Source organism: Peromyscus maniculatus, chromosome 1 (assembly GCF_049852395.1).
Source record: "Peromyscus maniculatus bairdii isolate BWxNUB_F1_BW_parent chromosome 1, HU_Pman_BW_mat_3.1, whole genome shotgun sequence".
Taxonomy (NCBI): domain Eukaryota; kingdom Metazoa; phylum Chordata; class Mammalia; order Rodentia; family Cricetidae; genus Peromyscus; species Peromyscus maniculatus.
Genome location: NC_134852.1, coordinates 158,072,760 through 158,087,707, shown reverse-complemented (window position 1 = coordinate 158,087,707; position 14,948 = coordinate 158,072,760). Strand labels below are relative to the sequence as shown.

At 49.8% G+C, this 14,948-nt stretch overlaps 1 protein-coding gene across 2 annotated transcripts; it reads right to left on the bottom strand.

Annotated features, from left to right (window-relative positions):
- Nucleotides 1-1,886: 1,886 nt before the first annotated feature.
- On the bottom strand, nt 1,887-13,277 carry Gal3st3 (galactose-3-O-sulfotransferase 3). Of its 2 annotated transcripts, XM_076564144.1 has the most exons (4): nt 13,143-13,277; nt 9,173-9,408; nt 2,606-3,644; nt 1,887-2,413 (listed from the first exon to the last, which is right to left on the bottom strand). In XM_076564144.1, exons 2-4 carry the CDS (start codon nt 9,295-9,297, stop codon nt 2,408-2,410), a joined length of 1,170 nt encoding a protein of 389 aa, XP_076420259.1. In that variant the 5' UTR covers nt 9,298-9,408; nt 13,143-13,277; the 3' UTR covers nt 1,887-2,407. The 2 variants fall into 2 exon arrangements, with proteins under 2 accessions (XP_076420259.1, XP_076420251.1); XM_076564136.1 differs by having other exon boundaries at nt 1,887-3,644.
- Nucleotides 13,278-14,948: the final 1,671 nt, after the last annotated feature.

Sequence of the window (14,948 nt, the reverse complement as noted above, 5' to 3'; positions counted from 1 at the left end):
TAAGGAGTCCTAGAGCCTCTGCCCCAAGTCAGATAGAAGAACCTTCTCCTAGTGAGAAGGGGTCCATTAGTCCCTGGACCCAGGCATTTTTGAATCCAGAGTTGTACCTTTGTTGAATTTGACCATATAAAAAGGCTATGCCCAAGGGCCAGGGAGCACAAGAGAGGCCCAGCAAGGCAGATATAAGGCATGTCTGAATTTTCTGGAGCAACCAAGGGCAGGATAAAGGACAGTTCTTGCAGAGGTATGACCGAAGGCTAGAGCTCCAGGAAGGTGGCAGAATAGTGAGTACTTTCTAGGCCTGGGGGCCAGAGGACACCTGTCTTAGATAGATGGCCTTGAGTCTAGTACAATTCTTTATTTCTGCTTAGCAGGAGAAACCTAATTATAGCTTCGCATGACACTAATTATTGCTCCTTCCACAGCTCTACTGACGAAAAGTGGGGTGATACAAAAACAGCCCCCTTCAAAGAGCTGTGGTTTCCATATTGTTTGTCGCCTCCAAACCTTGTGTTGAAGTTTGATCTGTAACTGTGTTGAGAGGAGGTAGGTAGGTAGACCTGTGAGAAGTGACTGGCTGGGTGTACTTGTTCTTGGGGACGGAATTAATTTCTGTGAGAGTGTGCCATATTGTTTTGTTTCTTCCTCTTTTGTCTTCATCTGCTTGTCCTGCCGTGAGGCCCTCACCAGAAGCCAAGCAGAGGCTGGTGCCATGCTCTGAGCCTCCAGAACTCTGAGCCAAAAGAGATTTCTCCCTTCATATGCCATGGAGTTTCAGGAGTTTTGTTATACTAAGAGCAAACAGATAATATGATGACGTTTCAGAAAGCTTGCCAACCAACCTCTGCAACCTTCCTTGCCCAAACAAGTCAACCATTGTCTCACTGAAAAATAAAAACTGATAGCAGTGTCTTACTTTACATTCTTTGGGGAGAAGGTCCAAAGGGTCAGCCTGTGGCATGTGACCTTCTTTATTTGAATGACACTAGAAACTGCACATGTGAGCAGGTACTGAAGCCGCAGGGCCTGGGTTCAGATCCTGATTGTACTTTCTAGCTGTGGGACTGGATCGTTTAACCTAAGGTACAGTCCCATCCTGTGGGAAATAGTGTTTATCTCACAAATCAATTCAAACCAAGCTCTAAAGTAGGAGCGGGCACATAGAAGGCTGTGTTAGCTACTGTTTTATCACTTGCCTAGCTACTTCAAGGTAGCTAGAGAAAGCAACAGAATTCCTAGTTCTCATTTTTGTTTGTTTTGGGGGACAGGGTCTCACTGTATAGCTCTGAGTGGCCTACAACTATGTAGGCCAGGTTGGTTTCAAATTGACACCTCCCTAGTGCTGGGGGTTAGAGGCATTTGCCGCCATGCCCTGCCTCTCTGCCATTCTTTAAGGGAGATTTTATTTCAGAGTGTAGAGTATTTAGCTGTGCTAAGGGAAATTGGTGAGAGGAATCGATCATTATCCAAGTCATATCTTCTTGTGGATAAGGAAATGCTCAGTGGTGAAGTCAAGGCCTTACAGGGGGAGGTAAGACTGGAGTTAAGCCCCACCCCCTTACCTGGAAGCGATCCTGCTCCCAGCCTGTCAAAACCATGTGGTAGTTCCAGGCTTGCTTCTGTCCACTGTGCCCTCAGAGCTCCTTGAGGTTCGAGGTGTTCTTGTTCATCTGCGTTCCCAAACTTGATGCTAGGGAGATGTGGCTGAATTGAGTGAGAAGAGACACTTTGGCAAATGAGTGGGGCCCAGATGGCTATGGTCCCTGTGGGTATGCCAGGTCAAAGGATTTGGAAGGGGCAGCCAGCTTGATCAAGTCCAGCCACAGCATCCCCCAAAGATCTGTTTCATCTTCAAACTTGGAGATTCTGACCTTCAATAACTGACATACACATTTAAAGTTATTTTATTAAAAAAAAAGAAGAGGAGGAGGAGGAAGAGGAGGAGGAAAAAGGACCAAACAAAAAGCCCAACCCAAGGAGGAGGAGAAAGGACCAAACAAAAAGCCCAACCCAAGAACTCTTGGTTCTGGGTGTCTGGGAGCAGCTTAGGTGTTTAGGGAAGTAGACTGGAAGACAGTATCGGACCTCTGCAGCTCTGGGAAGAACAAAAGCCCAGGCGCTGACAGGAAGCACGGCGTTTTCCCAGAACTTAGTCCATCACTGGGGCTTGTGGTCATCCACTTCACACAGGCTGGGGCTCAGCCCCTCAGAAGACAGGTGGGGTTCTCAGTCCCCAGAAAAAGGCAGGGTAGGCAGTGTTGGAACACCCTTGGATCTCTTGTCAAAGTCACCAACCAAGTGGGAAGGAGGAGTGGGTGGCCCATCAATGCCATCCCAGAAAGTGGGGTTCAGGCGACACTGGGGTGGCAGGCTCAGATGCAGATGCACCTCCATTTGGACACAGGGCTCACGCCTGTGGAGAATAAAAGGGCCCTAATGGAGCAAGACCTGGGTTCCAGGAGGCAGAGAGAACTCAGGTACCCTGGGGGATGCGGGGCAATGCTCGGATGGGTCGAGGGGGAGGATTATCCAGGACCGGTTCCGGCCTCGACCGCACCCCACCTCGGCGCTTCTGCTTCCGCAACAGATAGTTTGAATACTGCACCTCGGGCATTGCCAGCTTGAGGCAGGCCTCCGTGGCGGGGCCAGCACCGCCGCCCGGCAGGTCATAGCCCATGATGTCCACTTTGCGGCTAGGCTGCCAAGGCTGCAGCTGCTTGGTGCGAATCTGGGCGGCGGGGCGCAGCACCGGCTCGTCCCCGAAGCACCGGCGCAGCAGCCGCTGGCGGGCCTCGCGCAGCTCGCGCGCCTCGCGCTCCACGCAGGCGCGGCCCGCGCGCGCCACGCGGCGCCAGAAGGTGGCGTTGAAGTGGTCGTAGAGGCCGGCGTCGAGCGCGTTCCAGGCGCGCGCGGCCCGCGCCAGCGCCTCGGGGATGGTGGCCAGGCGCGAGGTGGCGGCGCGCGCGTTGAGCTTGGCGTAGAGCACGTCGTCCAGGTCCCAGGCCAGCAGGCGCCGCAGGAGCACGAGGGACTCGTCGAAGTACTCGGCGATCATGACCAGCGAGAAGACCTCCTCCACCTGGCGGATGAGGCCCGCCAGGTAGGCGGCGTCCTCGCGTGGGCTGCGCTCGTTGTCGCCTCCCAGGTCGTAGGCCAGCGTGTTGTGCGCGAACATGGCGAAGTGCTCGCCGGGGCGGTAGTAGGCCTCGGGGGCGCGCAGGAACGCCTCGAGCGACGCGTTGGGCACGCGCCGGAAGGCCGGGCAGTACTGGTTGTAGTAGCTGAAGAGCGACTCGAACATGGCGGCCGGCTCGCGCAGGATGGTGACGTAGACCGTGCCCGGCGGCATGAGGCGCTCGAGTTCGGCGCGGTCGAAGCGCAGGTGGCTGGCCAGCATGTGCGGGGGCCGCGTGGCCGGGTGCACGAAGTGCGCCGAGAAGTTCCGCGGGTAGCAGAACTGGTGCTCGCAGCTGGGGTGAGGCAGGGCCACGGTGAGATTGTGGCGCTCTGCGAAGCGGAACAGGATGTTCTGCACCGTGGTCCCCGCTGTCTTGTGAGTCTTCAGGAAGGCCACGGCCGTGTGCTTGGCACGAGGGGGCGACTCTCGCAGCGGCGGGCAGCTCAGAGGAAACAACTTGGGGTACCTGCAAAGCCCAGGGTGTGTGAGAGGAGAGAATGCAGGGGAGCGGTGAGTTTGGGGGACACGTGTGGCCAGTGTGCAAGAGTAGACCAGCCTGGGCTTTAGCGTGTGATAGGAGAGATCGGGTGGCAGGGCCTCTAAGATGAGCCCCACAGGGCTTGGTAGCCTTGAAGATAAACCCTACGGCTGGGCGGTGGCGGCGCACGCCTTTAATCCCAGCACTCGGGAGGCAGAGACAGGTGGATCTCTGTGAGTTCGAGGCCAGCCTGGGCTATAGAAAGAGTTCCAGGAAAGGCTCCAAAACTACACAGAGAAAGTCTCTCAAAAACCAAAAAGAAAAAGAAAAAAGAAAAAGATAAACCCTATGAACACTTGCTGCGCCTTCAAGAGGAACCGGATTCCTTTCCCAGGACCCACTCTGCCGCATTTGTAACTCCAATCCCACAGGCCCTCTTCTGGCCTTAGATGGCACTGCATGCAAAATTGCCCATACACAAATGAGGGTACTGGGGTGTGTGTGATGTGGTGGGGAGGAGGTAGTAACCCGGGGAATGTGGTGGTACACACAGGCCTTTAATCTCAGCACTCGGGAGGCAAAGCTAGGTGGGTCAAGGTGAGTTCAAAGCCAGTCTGGTCTACAGTGAGTTCTTGGGCAGCCAAAGTTACACACTGAAACTGTTTTTAAAAAAAAGTAAAAAAAAAAAAAAGGGGAGGGGGAAGCAGTGGTGGCACACACCTTTAATCCCAGCACTCAGGAGGCAGAGGCAGGCGATCTCTGTGTGAGTTCAAGGCCAGCTTGGTCTACAAAGGGAGGGCCAGGGCAGCTAGGTCTGTTACACTGAGAAACCCTGCCTGGAAAAACCAAAAAGTAAAATAAAACAAAAAACTAAAAATAAAAAGGAAAAAAAAAGATGAATACCCATGCTGACCCTCCTGATAGTGGCACCCTTATATGTATTCTCTTCCACTGAGCGGGGCTAGACTTAACTGATGTAGTGTATGCAACAGAATAGGGTAGAAATGATGAAGTATCATCTCTAAATTATTTCATTTTTGGTTTGTCAAGACAGGGTTTCTCTGTGTCGACTTGGCTGTGCTGGAACTCTGTAGGCCAGACTGGCCTCTAACTCAGAGATCCACCTCACTTTGCCTCTGGAGTGCTGGGATTAAAGGCCTGTGCCACCACTACCCAGCCACCTGTTAATTTATAGCAGGGAAAGGTCAATGGTTTTTCTCTCACTGTCTCCAGGATTGATTGATTATTTATTTGTTTGTTTATTTTTGGGTTTTTGAGGCAGGGTTTCTTTGTGTAGTCCTGGCTGCCCTGGAACTTGCTCTGTAGCTCAGAGATTGGCCTGCCTCTGCCTCTTGCATGCTGGGATTAAAGGCCTGTGCCGCTACCACCACCACCACCACCACCACCACCACCACCACCACCACCACCATCACCAGGTTAATTTTTTTTTTGTTTTTCTTTCTTTCTTTCTTTCTTTCTTTCTTTCTTTCTTTCTTTCTTTCTTTTTCTTTTCTTTTTTTCTTTCTTTTTTTTTTTGTTTTGTTTTTGAGACAGGGTTTCTTTGTGTAGTTTTGGTGCCTTTCCTGGAACTCTCTCTGTAGCCCAGGCTGGCCTTGAACTCACACAGAGATCCACCTGGTTCTGCCTCCCCAGTGCTGGGATTAAAGGTGTGCACAATCACCACCTGGCCTATTTTTTTGGTTTTTCAAGACAGGGTTTTTCTGTGTGTAGCCCTGGCTGTCCTTGAACTTGCTCTGTAGACCGAGCTGACTTTGAACTTAGAGAGATCTGCCTGCCTCTGCTTCCATGTGCTGGAAGTAAAGCATCACCGCCACCGGCCAGGATAATTTAAATTAGAAGGAGGCAGGCAGACTGCGCGGTCAGTCAGCCAGAAACCACACAATGACAGCCCCAAGAAACGAGAACCGAGCCCATCAGCCGCTTGAAGAACTAAGTCTGCCAGGCTCCTTGAGTGGACTCTTTCAGACCCTTCAGTCAGTCCTTAGCAGAGACTGTAGGTCTGTAAGACACCGAGACTAAAAACCTACACAAGACCTGGAGTCAGGAGTTCTTAGCCACATTTGGATTCATGACTCATAGAAATGGAAAGAGAATAAATGTTTTTTGATTTCAGTAGCTGTTTTGAGGATTTTGTTTTTTTTTTTTTAATTTTTATGACTTAATTTATTCCATGCGTGTACATGTGCTAGTACACATGTGCCATGGTGTGCATGTGGAGCTCAGGACAATTTTTTGGAATTTGTTCTTTCTGCCTTGTTGAGGCTAAGACTTTCTTTTTTCTGTCTCTGTGCTCAGTAGAGCAGGCTAGTTGGACTGTGCCCTTCTGGCTGATTCTCCTGTCTCCATCTCCCATTTCTCCTTTAGAATTCCAGAATTCGAAGCTGGAGAGATGGCTCAGCAGTTGGGAGCACTGGCTGCTCTTCCAGAGGACCCAGGTTCAATTCCCAGCACCCACATGGCAGCTCACAACTGTCTGTAACTCCAGTTCTAAGGCTTCTGACACCTTCATACAGATATACATGTAGGCAAAACATCAATGAACATAAAAAAATTATATATTAAAGAGTCCTGGGATTAGCCAGGCAGTGGTGGTGCATGCTTTAATCCCACTCTCGATCTTGGGGAGTTAGAGGTCATCCTGGTATACACAGTGAGTTCCAGGACAGCTACATAGAGATACCTTGTTTTAAAAAGAAAGGAAAAAAAAAAAAAAAAAGAGTTCTGGGATTGAAGATGTGAGTCATCACACGTGGCCTTTCATTGGGATCTGTGGCTGGAACTCCAGTCGTCAAGCTTGCTCGGAAAACACTTGTCCTGATGCGCCAGCTCCACTTTTTTTTTTTTCAAGAAGAGTTAGTATGTAGCCCAGGCAAGCCTTCAGTGGCTGTGTTGCTCAGTCTGCTTTTGAATTTGTGATCCTCCTGTGTCTTGGCCTTCTGAGTGCTGGAATTACAGGCGTGAGGCACCAACACCTGGCTTCTCTGCTAAGTTTTTTTTTTTTTTTTAAGATTTATTTATTGTGTATTCAGTTTGCTTGCGTGTCAGAAGAGCCCATTATAGATGGTTGTGAGCCACCATGTGGTTGTTGGGAATTGAACCCAGGTCCTCTGGAAGAGCAGTCAGTGCTCTTAACCTCTGAGCCATCTCTCCAGCCCTCTCTGCTAAGTTTTAAGGTTAAAAAAAATGTTTTGAGACAGAGTCTCATCTCACTATGTAGCCCTGACTATATGGAACTTGCTGTATAGACCGGGCTGGCCTGGAACTCACAGAGAGCTGCCTGCCTCTGCCTCCCTAGTGCTGGGATCAAAGATGTACATCAGCATGCCTGGTTCTATCTAAAGTCATTGTTTTCTGAGACAGGGTTTATCTGTGTGTCTGTGTAACCCTGGCTGTCCTGGAACTTGCTCTGTAGACCAGGCTGGCCTTGAACTCACAGAGATCTGCCTGCCTCTAGCTCCCAAGTGCTGGAATTAAAATTGTGCACCACCACCACCCAGCCTAAGGTAAATTTTAAATGTAGAAATAGTGTAAAGGCCAACAGCCCTTGGAGATCTTTGAGGGATCTTACTTTAAATGTATAGAAATTGAGGACCTGAAGAGAATCTGGAGCCAACTCTAAGTCACCAAATCTTGTTCTGTCTTCTTTCTCATTTCTTTAACTCGTTCATCACTGTGGGGGGAGGTTAACATCAAACTTTGCAGCAATGCATTGGTCGTTCTTGTTGCATGTTTCTATTAAGGTCTTTGGAGAGCCACTTATTTATGTGTGCATTTCTTGAGCTTTTGCTTTGCACTAGGCATCATTCTAAACTTAAGTATAGCCCTTATGGCATTTTCATTTCTGTTCCTACATCCTGAAGCAAGGATGTTTGGAATTACTAGCTACCTATCAGATGTGGACAGGCTTGGAATCACTTCTGATTCTTCTGTACTGTCCTAAGCATCAAGTGACAAGGGCAGTTCTAAACAGCTTGAGAACGCCATGGGGAATTCCTACCTGTAGCTATTTTGGGCTCAGGATAATGTCTATATAGACATCATCTATAAAACCAGAAAATCCCCCTGGCGGTGGTGGCGCTTGCCTTTAATCTCAGCACTTGGGAGGCAGAGGTAGGTGGATCTCTGTGAGTTCCAGGCCAGCCTGGGCTACAGAGTGAGTTCCAGGAAAGGCGCAAAGCTACTCAGAGAAACCCTGTCTCGGAAAAAAAAACAAAAACAAAAACAAAAACAAAACAACAACCAAAACCAAAACAAAAAATAGAAAATCCTTTGGCAAGTGACACTGGGTCTATTTTTATACTATTCTCAGGAAACTATGTGGAATATAGGAGAAATTGACACCTTGAAAGGTGCAGGGATTTGGTGGGTTCACACAGGGAATCAGGAATAGAGACCAATTCTCATTGCATGGTGCCCTCTATCAAGATGACCAGAGGGTCACACACTTTATAGGTGAGGACATGTTCTCAGAAATAAATAACTGTGTCCCAACCAATGGACTAGTAAGTTGTTTGCAGGATTTAGGATTTAGCTCAGTTGGTAAAATACTTGCCTAGCATTCTTGAGACCATGGGTTTGATCTCCAGCACTTCCCAATTTGGTGTCTAGGTGTGGTGGTATATACCTGTAATCCCAGCACCCAGGAGAGGTAGGAGGATCAGGAGCTCAAGGACAGGTAGGGTAGTGTCATACACCTTTAATCCCAGAACTAGAGAGGCAGAGGCAGGCCAATCAATCTCTGTGAGTTTGAGACCATCCCAGTCTAAATAGTGAGTTTCAGGAGGAGATTTTTGGTTGCAAAAGAGAGCTTTAAAAAAGGCTACAAAGACCGGGCAGTGGTGGCGCATACCTTTAATCCCAGCACTTGGGAGGCAGAGCCAGGCGGCTCTCTGTGAGTTTGAGGCCAGCCTGATCTACAGAGTGAGATCCAGGACAGGCACCAAAACTACACAGAGAAACCCTGTCTCAAAAAACAAAAAAAGGCTACGAAGTGAGACCCTGTCTCAAAAGAACAAAGCAACACAAATTGTTTCCAACCCCCTTTAAGGAAGCATTCAGCTGTAACACTGTAGGAAAGACAGGCTAGGTTCAAATCTTGGCTAACTAACTCCGTGACTGAGCAATTCAGAGTCCAGTCCTTGCCTGTCTGGCGCTAGAGCAGTGGTTCTCAATCTGGGGGTCGAATGACTTTCACAGGTGTCGCCTACGACCATTGAAAAACACAGATAGTTGCATTATGATTCATAACTAGCAAAATTACAGTTACAAAGTAGCAACAATAATTTTATAGTTGGAGGTCACCACAACATGAGGGACTGTATTAAAGGGTCGCAGAATTAGGAAGGTTGAGAATCACTGCTCTAGAGGGTAAGTATAGAAAGTACTTTTAGATTACAGGAAGAGAGTAGAGGGTAGCCCAGAGAAGCCTTTTGGTTGCTCTGGACTACAGTATCTCCTACTGGGCCATACCCCCACACTGAAGTCTTCCCACTTACCAACTGAGCTGCGACCCCTGGTGGATGAGGAGGCTTATAGTGCTGCACCCTAGCACCAATAGCAGGATTTTCCTGCGGCTCATCATCGTGGTGGACTGCTGCAGGCGCTGGAGGATGGGTGGCATGGTGGAGTACTCACTCCTGGACCAGCCAGGGCTTCACTATCCAGGACTTCCTTTGCCAGCACTCATGGGGGGTCCTGGGGTTCTGGTAGCAGGGCCAGTGTTCCCAAAAACCTGGCAGAACAAGGAAACAGACAGGTTTGCAGTGGGCAGAGGAGCTACTCCAGGCTTAGTAGGATTTTGGCAAAAGAGAGCTTAAATGAGTGGAGTGAACAGAGATGCCAGGGTAGATTGAATTCCACCTCCTATCACCAAGACCCTATCTCCTCACTGTCCAGATAAACCAGTGTTGGGTGGAATTACAGGTCTGGGACGTGTCCAGCACTCAAAACTAAAGCCATTCTGTCTCTTGAGTCCTGCGTGTTTACCTCTCTGACTGTATCTAACTTGTCTTTGTTCCACAGCCATTTGAATCCAGCTCTGCATCAGTCTGCCATCAGCAATAGCGTGTGGCTCAGGACACAAGTCTCAGTCCAAAGATTTTCCCTCTTCCAAGACTCCTTATCTGACTCTTTGAGCCAAGGGGTGGTCCCGAGTCCCCTGAGAATAAACTCCTCAGAAACAGCCAAGCCCTCACCTCCTTCAGTTGGATTGGTACTGCAGGCCTTCTCTGTTATTTTATTTATTTTTTGGTTTTCTTGAGACAGGGTTTCTCTGAGTAGCTTTGGAGCCTTTCCTAGAACTCACTCTGTAGCCCAGGCTGGCCTTGAACTCACAGAGTGCTGGGATTAAAGGTGTGTGCCACCACCGCCCAGCTTACCCTTCTATATTATTACTAACTCCTAATACCACAGGTATTTCCTATTAAGCAGATGATGAAAATGGGGTGCTAAGTGGTGATGGTCAATTGTTCATAGTCACCCAGCTAGTTATAGAAGTCTGGAAACTCAAATCTACGCTTATTAAAAAAAATTTTTTTTTCAGATAGACAGGTCTTACTGTAATAGTCCTGGCTGGCCTGAAACTTGTTATGTAGTTCAGTATGGCCTCAAACTCAGAGATCCAGCTGCCTCTGCTGCCTGAATGCTGAGATTAAAGGTGTGCGGCCCCAAATCTAGCCAGATCTACTCTTCTGTCTCCAAAGTCCTTGTTCTTAGAGTTTATGTGAGCTGTTCCCATTCAAAACTGATTTTTTTTTTTTTCAAGCTAGAGGGATATCTTAATGGTTAGGCGCTCTTCCAGAGAATCTAGGTTTGATTCTCAGCATCCACATGGTAGCTCACAGCTTTCTGTAACTCCAATTCCAGGAGATCGGACACACAGATATACATGTAGGCAAAACACTCATACACATAAAATAAAAAATAATTTAAGAAAACCGTATTTTTTCATCCCTGCCTGGTCTTGTAGTTCTGCATGCGTCTGAGCCCTGAGCCCTCCTGTTTGTGTCACTGCCTGGGACTAAATCCACCAGGGGAAGGAGGACTTGGAGCCCTGTCTGGATTCAATCCCCAGATACCCAGAAAGGTGGCTCCATTGGCTGACTGGTGCAGGTGCTTAGCCAAGGCAATGGGACAGCAGCCAGGGTGGGGTGGGGCAGAGGTGGGAGAGTCAAGACGTCTCCAACTTCTCTGCTGAGACTTTCCAGGAGATGAGCCTTCATTCTAGGGAAGAAGAGGGAGAGAGAAGGGCTTGATTTCTCTCCAGGCTTTCTTTCTCTGCAAGAATGTTGGCAGTTCAGGTGGAAAATAGCTTCTGCAGCCATGCCTGCCCCCAAGCTAGGGTGGGTCTGTCTTACTCCTGGGGTGTATGTGTGGGTTCAGACTCAGCATCAGCCCTCACACTACTCTGTGAAGGGGAGGAGGGTTTGCAACCTTAGGAGAATATGCATGGACATGGAACTAGGACACCTGGTCCCAGGAGGGATGAGGTAACTCGGTGGTTCTGGGCTTGGCTTACAGTTTCTTTCCTCTTTTTTTTTTTTTTTTTCTTTGTGTGCCCCTTTCCTGTTAATCCCAGATTACCCTTAAATCCATTTAGGTGGAAAGATGTCCTGTTTACAATTCTCCTTATCTCCAGGCCCCATCTTCTGATTTCCTCCACCAGCCTGTGAGACAGTAATCATCTTGGAGCCGAGAGAGCCAAGGGTCTGGCCACAGAGGGCAACCAAGGGCACAGCAGAGGCAGCCTAGGTCTTCCCTAACTTTTGGGAGGCAGAGCAGAGTTGGTCTCTAGTAGGAGGAAGTCAAATTCTTGGCCTTTTGAGGACTCAAAGTTTCTCTCTGTCACAAGTCCTGCTTGGAGAACTTGGTGAACAGATGGTTTCCCAAGAGATAATTAGAGGGCAAGTCTATTTCTACCTCCCTTAAACATGCTGAAACCATCCCATTTCTCAGAGGAATCTGAGCCAGCCAAGGAGGCCAAATGTAAGGTGAGCTACAATGGATCTTTTCCTGTCATAGAGAATGAGGGTGCTGCCTGGTACTACCCATTCTAACAGGACTTTATCCACTGCCTACAAGGCTTGGATCTGGGGAGCCAGCCAGATTGCTAAGGTTTGAAGTGGGGACAGGCCTTCATCAATATAGGAATTCCCTAGACACCAGTTCCCAGGAACGGGAATACCAGGGATTTTGGTCACTGGCAATGATAATCACTTTCAGATACAGCCTAGACCATTCTAGTCCACAATCCCAAGGACCTTTCTGGGACTGTAAGAACTAGCCACCCTGCCTTGTGACATCCTCCTAGGCTTGATTTGTCCTTTCATCTCCTATTCTGTACTGTAGCTAGTTCCACTCTTCAGAGCACACAGCAGATTTTTTTCTTCATGACAGACATTCAGGTATTTGAAAGCAAGAACCCTGTATCCTGTATGTGAGCACTTAGCCAGAGAAACCATTGCAGGTCCAGATAGGTAGTAGTGCTTGGGTACTAGGCAGGCAAGCCTGCCTTCCCTGGGTCAGGTCATTTCTGCTGTTGAGAAGGACTCAGCAGTGAGGGCCTGGAGGAGTTCCCTGGGCTGAGTTTTCCTCTGGTCACTGAAGCAAATTGGTGGCCATGCTGCTGGTGCATGGCTTTGGAGGGATGGCCCTGGCTGCTGCCCAGGGAGGCTTCACCTACTCTGTCTCTGGTGTCTTTTCTAAGGAGAGAAAGAGGTCCCCTCACCATCCCCAGCAGGTCAGGGTGCCAGCCTTATCAGAATAGCAGTGCTAATTTTAGTCAGAACAATCTACCTCAGGCTGCTGCCCAGATTTGTAAATTGCTTTCTTTTCTCTGGGGAACCAAAGAAGAAATGGTATCACCATCCAGAGCTTTGAAAACTAGCCCAGATGTCCACCCTTCTCCCAGATGATCTCTTTCTCATCTCCCCTCAGAGCTCCAGGGCTGATGCTGATGTCTGGAGGAGTGGCTCCGAGGCCTGGACCACTGGGAGCTGTCCTCCCAGTGATGTGGAGTCTTAACCTGACTTGGGGCATGGCGTAGCCCAGGTCACACGGGTCCCCAAGAGAAAAAGGCCGAGAGGGTAGCACAATAGGGCTTAAGAGATTGAATATCTTTCCATCTCTTCTTCCCCCTGCACCAGGCTTCCCCAGTCCTCTGTCATCCACCCCCGCTTTAATCCATGCCTCTGAATTCTCTTCATTCTCCTTTCTCCATCACTACCCACTCCCACCCCCACCGCGCCCCACATTCCCTTAATTTCCTCCCGATCTCTCCTAGAGATCTGGTCACTCTAGGGAACAGGCCAGATTCACCCACTTCCCCGCTTCCCGGGGTTACCGTGCCACCCCCTCAAGCTCTCTTGGCACCAGGCCCCCAAGACTCTTGCAACTGCCCAGGCTCCCGTTCCTTTTGCAGCGCACCCTTGTTTCCTCCGGCTCCCGGCTGGCTACTGCAGTACTTACGCAGGCAGGCTCTGTCTCCAACTTGGGTCAGGGGCTACCTTCCGCTTCCCCTGGGCCCCTTGTCCTGAAATCTGCCGGGTCTGAAGGTAACGGGCCCTACACGCTCGTGCGGGTAGCTTGCCTTGCTGCGCCTGGATGGGATCAGGTGGCAGCGTCTGTGTCCGCTCAGCTCAGCTCAGCTCTGCCCGCCCGTCCCCCATCTCACACCGGGGGCGGGGCGGGGGCGGGGGCCTGGCTGCTCAGGGGAGGGGGAAAAGGAGACGAAGCAAGGGGAGGGGGACCCTGTAGCATGCCTGTTGCTGCTGAGCACTTTCCGGTGATACTGGCATCTTTGGATGCAGGCATCTTCCCCTTGCAATCTTGTAGAGAGAGCTCAACACCATTGTGCTCAACACACTTTTCTCCATCAGAATTGAAAACCGAGGCTGGGAAGGTGTCAGTAAACTTGAACATTACAGCATTACTGAGTCCCATTGGTCTCTGGAACTTTTTGAGGTTGGGTTGGTTAGAGGTTCAGGTACACTTGTCCTCTCCTTTATTTCCTCTCTCTTCCCCTCTACTTCCCACCTCTACTAGCCCTGTCTGGTCCTCTTCCCTTCTAGCTTGTCCTTCAGCTCTCCTGAGGCAGCTCCTAGTAGTTCACCCATGCCTTGCTAGGACTCCAGAGGTCTCACTTCTGACTAGGGCTGTTGCCAGGTCTGGGGTCTCTCTGCCCAGGCACCTTGCACCAGGAACCCAAACCCCAGTTTATTTCTGGTTTCTGCTGTTACTTCATCCTGGAGTCAGGAGCAACTTCCTGAGTCCTGTTTCTTCCAGCACGGCAGTGGGCAGCTATTTGCTTGTAACAGCTCTGTTTGAGAGAGCTCCTGGTGGATGTCTAGCAGCAGTACCTCCCAAAGCCACATTCGATGCCATGAGCCCACAGTTGGTTCTGGGGCTGGCATGGGCTGTCCCCTTCATTCTGGGCAAGGAAAGGATCTTCAAATAGGGTAGCCACCCAACACTGGAACTGAAAGGGACTGCACTGGTCCCTTCTGGTCTCATACAGCCAATAAGTGGGCATCTTGTAAGGATCCTTGCCAAGGAGAAGGGAAGGACTTCAGAGCCAGGGAATCTTGGACATGTCAGATTCTGTTTTCTCTCAGTCTTTACCTTTGCAGTTTGGTATCCTATCTGCATACCAAGACCACTGTGAAAAAATCAGATCCTGCTTAGTGTGTCCTTTCCTGGCCCTCGTTACATTACTGATCCACCTGCTCTGTTGATCTTACCTTAAAGACACTGCCCTCCCTCCCTCTCCGTCTGAGCACACTGGGGCCTCCAGCCTCAGATGACCTACTCCAGGCTCTCTAGTTACAGGAAGCAGAAGAGACTTCCTTTGGGCTGCAAATGGTCTGCCCGAGTGGACTGACAAGCATAAGGAAAGGCCACCACTGTTCTTGATGGGAATCAAAAGGGATGTGGGTGAAGAGAAAGAGAACCAGTCCGTCTGTCCCCCCACCCCATCCTGTACTTTGTTTTATCTCTCTCAAACCTCACCTCTCCTGTGTCTTGTGTGCTGTTCCCCCACCACCACCTCCCTTTCCAGTTCTCCTTTATGGACAGCTGGTGAAATGGAGGTGGCTAGGAAGAGAAAAGATCTGAAGCATGTGGGTGGGAAATGAGACCATTTGTGTTCCTCTGCCTTATTCATCACACAAACAAACAGGCTGTTATTGAGAGGGACAGAACTAGTGGGAGAAGTGTGGAGACAAAATGAATTGGTGGATGTTGGGCAGGCAGGGGTCATGGTGTCTCGCCCTAAGA